The following is a 6,730-nucleotide window of genomic DNA, read 5'->3' as shown; positions in this document are numbered from 1 at the left end:
CAGCCACTCAATATTCACGTTTTCCAAAATATTAATGAGATGGCGGCAACCTGCAGCTATGAGTTACAGCTTGTGAGCGGACTGGAAGAATGCAGGCCGCCAGAGGATTGTCATGGAAAGGGCGGGGCACAGGGGGGCTGAAATCAGGCGTAGACGAGGATTCTCCGCAAATTATCAATGTAAAAAAAAGACCTCAGAGAGGATGCTGGTCTATATAGCACTGGCGACGTAGGTGTGAATAAAACCTTGAGTACATTCCTACCATTTGTCTATTGTGCAAGTTGAAAGAAATACGACAAAATGGTCCTGCTCCATTAAATATGTACTTTGGTGCAGAATGTAAAATATTAAAGCAATTGTTTTAAGCTAGTAATAGCTGGTGGTTCACATTTGGTGAACTTTACGTGCGGTTGAGCTGCGAGGTTCCCCACCACAATTAAACAGCTCCGTGCATGTATTCAATAGGAGTTTTACCATTATATCTTGAAGTGGAGCATTAGTTATAATGCACGTTGCTGATGACCTAACAAGCGGTTGATAAGCAGTTTGCCATCTTAGAGAGGACATCAACTTTTGGGCAAGCTATATTTATCATTTGAATCGGGTGTTCATATTTTACCCAGTTTGCACCGCACTGTAACACTTTGGACGCTTTGTGGTGCTCTACAGGAAAGTGAAGAGGGTACACATTCGAAAATTAAATACATTTTAGGAGCGTCTGGTCCAGCGAGGGCTGCTTTGTCGCTTCCTGAAAGCCGTGTTCCTTGTTTTCCTTTTCTTTTAAAAGAAAATCGTTCTGCCTGTATACCACCTGTTTTAAACATTGTGAATTGTTTGTATGTTTACAGCAGAGTATGGAAAAATATACACATCGTTCGTTGATGTGTGTATTCGTTTGGTTGTGAATATATTTATATAAACCAGCCACAAGTAAGCGAATTTTCGCTGTTTTGCATTGGCCAGCTGAGAGACACACGAGCATGATTGCTTGACGTATGACAAAAGGTACATGGCTGTTGTGCGCGAGGGTGTCCCGAATTGGCGCATCTGAAAGTCCCATGAAAAATGTAAAGCATCATTTATGGACCAGTTGCCCAAGTGATGTAAGGCTAACGAGCAAGAAGACCAGAATAGTACGTACAATTGAGAATAAAGGTGTGGGGGTAGGGGAAACAAGGCCTATGAAACATGCACAGTGATGAAAAGTGGTATCACTAAAAACGATTATTTCTGGATGTCACCAGAACATTTGAAAGAAATCGAGATATTGACGCTGGGCGTAAATTTGAGTCCAATTTTAGATCGGCTTGGAGCACACGACGTCTGATCTTATTTGCCGTTTATATCTCGGAATGAGGGGGCTCTCCTCGCCCCCATCCACCTTCCAGGCCAGGGTGGCACCTTTAGGTCGCCTGCTTGGTGCCAAAGGTTATAGAGATGACAGGTGTACATCTTTTCAGAGGAGATTCCGCCTGTGGCTTTTATTTGTCTTGTGACATTGAGAAGAGCAGGGAGTGGGCGCTTTGAAGTGTTATCCGCGGAGCTACGTTCAACTACTCTCTGTCCCTGGGGAGGCCTTCACAACTCTTCTTTTTCTGTTATAAACTTGTGTGCCGTCATGTTAATGTATAGATATGTTTAGTTAACATATGCTTAAGTAAGAATAAGACATTTTACTGGAGGACACTGGTGTGCACAACGCATTTTAAAGTAGGTGTTGCAACATGTATTTTTTTTTTTTTTTTTTTAGAAACAGTTACCCTTCAGAATACCAATTGGGGCTATCGTTTAATCGTCGATAGCGCTATTGCGCTCCAGTGCCTGAACGTCTATAAGTCTTTAATCTTAAAATTAAAATGTAGCACCACGCGCCACGGAATGAATCCATTGGTTTATGTATCCTGTTGCAGTTATATATACAAAAAGGGCGATAGTTTGTATCATCCGTAAATGTGGACTTGATTTTTTAAAAATGACGGATTGTCTTATAAAGGGCACAGCTGCAAAACACTTGTTTCGAGGCGCTGTTTTTTTGCACATGAAGTAAATTGGCCACAGAGGCATAAAGTGACGTGCTCATGGTCACAATGTTTGGTTAGAGGGAAAGCGGTGTAGGACGGCGGTCTCTTGCGCTGTGAATCCTGTGATGGGCCACAATACACCAGCTCGCTTCCGTTGTCATGCACTTCTTAACGAAGCGTATCGCTTTTGGGGCCAAAGTTAGTTGGCCCAATGCATTTGATGGCGCAGTTGCTGTTCGTGAACTACCATCCGAGGATTAGGATTAACACTAGCGCACTCTTAAACACATTTTTGTCATTGAATAATGTCAGGGTCCCCAACCGGCGCGAATTATCAATAACGAGAAGGGATAGTTTTGCAAAAACATGTTTGCAACAGCGGGAGCATTACAGCGGGCAGCGGTGTAATTTGCAGCGCTTAGAAATAGCTGCAGCACTATATAAAACACATTCTCGCTATCTGGTGTACGAGCGTCTTGTAGATCATTAGGATATGTAAAGTCCGGTTAAAAAACAATTACAGAGGGAATGGTGTGATAAAGAGGAGGTGAACTTGGGGCAGCCTTAGAGGCCATGGCTGGCGTTTGTGGATCAAACCGACCAAAAGGGACAACCAGGAATTTGGTCATAATCACACAATTTGTAATGCCTCCCGGAGCCGGGATTACATCCCACGTCCTCTTATGCCCACTGCGTACCAATGCAGTTTGTCCTCCGACCTCGCTATAGCATGCCTGTCTTTCAAAAAGTGCTCGCGGCAGAAACTGCCGTTTAATTATAATGTATGCCTTCAAAACTCAAAATATGATGAAATCTTAAGTTTGCGTTCGCGCTGCAATATGCATACGCCACCATGCTAGACATCAGACGGTTGTACAACCGTGCTTGATGGGACTGGCTACTTGCAGCGCAATACCGAATCCTCGAAAGGATCGGGACGGTTGAAAGAAGTAAGAGAAGACAAGCATTAGCACAAAAAAAAGTTTTCTTACTTCAATGGTTTGGTACGAATTTTACATGTTTGGCTGCGATAAATATCGATGTAGATAAACGAAACTTGAATATTTGCCTTTGGAGCACACGCTTGGCCCCTGAGTTATATAAACTACCAAAGTGCAGGACACCCCAGAACTGTCACCCAACTGCACCCGAGGGGCTTATTTGCGCCGCTGGTATGTCACTTTTTCCCATTTTAAAAATGACGCACCAACGACGCAATAGGCTTAGAAGTAAGCGCGTGCGTCACATCTGTCAACTGTGCCGTGTTGGTGGGGGAGTCAGAGCTGTGACATATCACATTCAATGTTCAGTCTGATTATCAGTTCGAGCCTTCAGTCGAAAGACACATTGAATGTTCTAGATACTATCATGGGTGCAGAGATACATGTGTAATGTCTCTAATGCCGTTTAGAGAAAGGGTTTTCGACGAATCTTTACATTAATTACTGCTCCTTTCTAAGTTTAATTGTCGTTTTCCTTGATTACTGCATGTTCGTAGGATACGACAGGCAACCTACGTTAATTCGTTCAAACTGGTAAATGCAACTCCAGAAACACATACTATTTCGTTGTTTTTATTAGTATTTTGTAATGGGCAAACGAAGAAAACACAAACAGCACTCAAGAATTTCCGTTTCCAATATTTTATTACATTTTTTCATGAAAATGTACATAACTCGATGGCAGTCTGCTTTGTAAAATAAAATAATTCGTGGGGTAGAAAAGTAAAAAAAGAAAAAAGCGTAAAACAGACATCTCAGCAAACAATAATAAATACTTGGTCTAACATCGAAATGTTTATTTGACAAAACTTTGACACGAGATAAGTGTTGTTTTTTCTGTCTCAAGCTTTTGTATTTAGAAATACGAGGCTAAATTAAATATTATCTTAGATTGGCAGTGTCTTTTTTCCCTTTGAATCTCATTCATCCTTTTGCCAACCCTGGCTCTTAAAGTGCATGCGCCATTTCATAGGACGCTATATATTATGGGAAAATACAGTAAAAAAGTAGCATTTCTCTCAGTTATTTACACGCAATTCACATATGTACACACAGCCTCTACTAAAAACAATCTGGCTTACAAATGCAACGCCCAGGAAGACTTTTTTTTTGCCTAGCACATTCACTTGAGTCGGAACTGAAACGAGTGTTTACATATATTAAAAAAATGTGGGTATCAGAAAAGTCCTCAACGGAAACAAGGCAACAGTGCAGTGGTTCACAGACAACATGTTGCTTGGCAGGGATCTATGGGTACAAATTCAAAACAAACTTGATGGAAACGTACTAGCAATGACCGTGAAAATTAACAAAAGTCTAAATCTTGTTTTCAAAAGCAATTGACAATGTGTTTGGACACGAAAAAAACAGTGTATACAAAGTTCATGGCAGCTCTGAAAGGTGTTTGCATATTCTCGCTTCTTGTGAATCGTCACCACACTAATTATGTGCAGCGATACAAGCAAACTCTCGTGGTGTGGTGTGGGGTGGGGCAAGGTGCCATCCTCCCACGATGCCTTTCAGATGTACAGTTGTCGGCAATAGTCTCTGAATTATACACACGTTTTAGGTGGTTCGGATAGCAGTTTTGGGCACCTGCCCTGTTGGTGAGTCAGACTGTGCCACTATGGGCATCTGTGGCACGGACAGTATTTGTGGTGTGGCAGAGCCTTCCAGTGCTTGCTGTGGCGGCATGAGCAACCAGTACTTGTCGTGGCAGCCGTGCCAAGTGTCTGCTACTCATCTAGCCATGTTCGTTTCTTTATCATTCTAGCAGTTACTATCCTGTTTTTATAGTTCAGAATGAATGCAAAGAAACATGAGCACCGTGCTGTCTGCTGACATGATAGCAGGGCAACCTTGGTGGCAGTGGTGCAGGCGTGCCTGGTGCAGTGCTGGCTGTGGTGCTACAGACAGTGGTCGGTGTCTGTGGTGCTGAGCCTGAACCGGGCCGCCTGGAGCTGCTTGGGTCAGTCCTGCTCCAGGAGGTCGGTCCTGCCCCCGGGAGGGACTAGCTGGCCTCGTCCGAGTCACTGAATTGCGAGCGGGGGCTGAACTCGCCGTCACTGCGGTGGGAGCGGGGCGAGGGCTTGCCCTCGGGCCCGGACAGGCTCTGCTGCGCGGCCAGCATGGCCTCCTGGAAGGAGTAGTGCTGCTGCGGGCCCGGGTAGGCGGGCGAGGTCCCCGCAGGCGAGGCCGGGTGCGGGGCCGGGGCCTCCCCGCCGGGCTGTCGTTGCTCGGGCTCGGGCGCCTGCAGCAGGTCGGCCAGCGCGCTGATGTAGATCTGTGCCATCTGCAGCGTCTCGTACTTGGAGAGCTTCTTGTCGTTGTCGAAGGCGGGGATGACCCCGCGGAGCTGGTCGAAGGCGTGGTTCAGGCCGTGCATGCGCCGCCGCTCGCGCGCGTTGGCGGCCACTCGCCGCTGCTTGTGCACGCCGCCCGGCCGGCCCGGGGAGCCCCCGGAGGAGGAGGACGAGGAGGAGGGCGCGCGCTGCCGGCAGCCCTCCTCGCCGGCCCCGCCGAGCCCCTTTAGCCGGCACAGCTCGCGCACCTTAAGCGCCCCCGCCGGCGGCTCGTGGTGCTGCAGCTGCTGCGCTTGGGCTTCTCCGCCTGGCGGCTCGAGGGCACGCAGCCGCAGGTAGCCGCGCGCCACCACCTCCTCCTCGTCTTCGGCTCGCGCCGCTGCACAGCCCAGGCCGCCGCGGGGGGCGGGGCCGAGCCAGGCACGCGGATCGCTGGTGTCCAGGAGCGCGAGGGCTGCGCGAGGCGGATACAACCGGGAGCCAGCCGAGTGCTGCGGGTCTTCCGTGCCCATTTCCCTCACTTCAGCCCAGACGTGGCCGGACATGGCACAGGGCTTGAATACACTCTTCTTCACTCCTTTCTGTCCCACTGGCTTCGGGTGCTCACTGTGAGCCTCGGCGGGCAACGCTGTGCTCTGTTTTCTCTGTAGGTGAGGCCAGTCGCGTGGCTGAGGAGCTTCTCCGGTATCGGAGGGCGCTGCGCAGTCCTTTAAGAAGCGGCACGCGCCGCCACTGCTTGGCCCCCTCCCTCCCTCCGCGCGCCAGTCGCGTGTCGGTCCGGCAGCCCGATTGGCTCGAGCTGTCGCGTGCGACCCGCCAATCGGCGGGCAGGGTGTGGCGACCTGTGGAAAGTGAGGGTGTGCGCGAGAGGAAGGGAGGAGGGAACTACAAACTTTATTGGTCTCTATGGTAATAAGCGGAGGGTGTGTAACCTCACTCTGCCGTGGCACTGGCGAAGCGGGTGGGGGCGACACGGAGAGCTGGGGGGGGGGGGGGGGGGGGGGGCTGGACGCACGGGCTCTTTTATTTTCCAGTTGAAAACACAAGTCCATTGATGCGCACCTGTGGGGCCGTACCTGCAGCACACTCCCACTGTTAGCGTGTGCCGGCCACACGCGGCTCTGCTTCATCAGCACCGTGTGCCTGCTGCCCACACCGCCCCTCTCTGCCCGCCCGGACACTCACTCTCTGTGTTCGTGTCTCAGTGACTCGCACTCTCTGGGGTCGTATCATGGACGGGTGCCAGCTTTAGGACATTGTACGGCGTAAAGTCCACATACTTAACTGGGAATATATCTGAGTTAGCGCACGAGTTGTAGGAAACCTAGCTAGGAAACCTGGAGCACAGTTCTCACTGTTTCTGAGCTGTTTTTCAGCTCCTGCACTAAATCGGCAAATTTCCAAG

The 6,730-nt window shown here is 48.9% G+C and overlaps 1 protein-coding gene across 1 annotated transcript; it reads right to left on the bottom strand.

Annotated features, from left to right (window-relative positions):
• Nucleotides 1-3,648: 3,648 nt before the first annotated feature.
• Nucleotides 3,649-6,005, bottom strand: ATOH1 (atonal bHLH transcription factor 1). The gene has a single exon (XM_086963225.1). The coding sequence runs from the start codon at nucleotides 5,868-5,870 to the stop codon at nucleotides 5,034-5,036; it is 837 nt and encodes a 278-aa protein (XP_086819351.1). The 5' UTR covers nucleotides 5,871-6,005; the 3' UTR covers nucleotides 3,649-5,033.
• Nucleotides 6,006-6,730: the final 725 nt, after the last annotated feature.

This window comes from Lissotriton vulgaris, chromosome 3_1 (genome assembly GCF_964263255.1).
Source record: "Lissotriton vulgaris chromosome 3_1, aLisVul1.2, whole genome shotgun sequence".
Classification (NCBI taxonomy): Eukaryota; Metazoa; Chordata; class Amphibia; order Caudata; family Salamandridae; genus Lissotriton; species Lissotriton vulgaris.
This window is presented reverse-complemented; position numbering and strand designations above follow the sequence as displayed.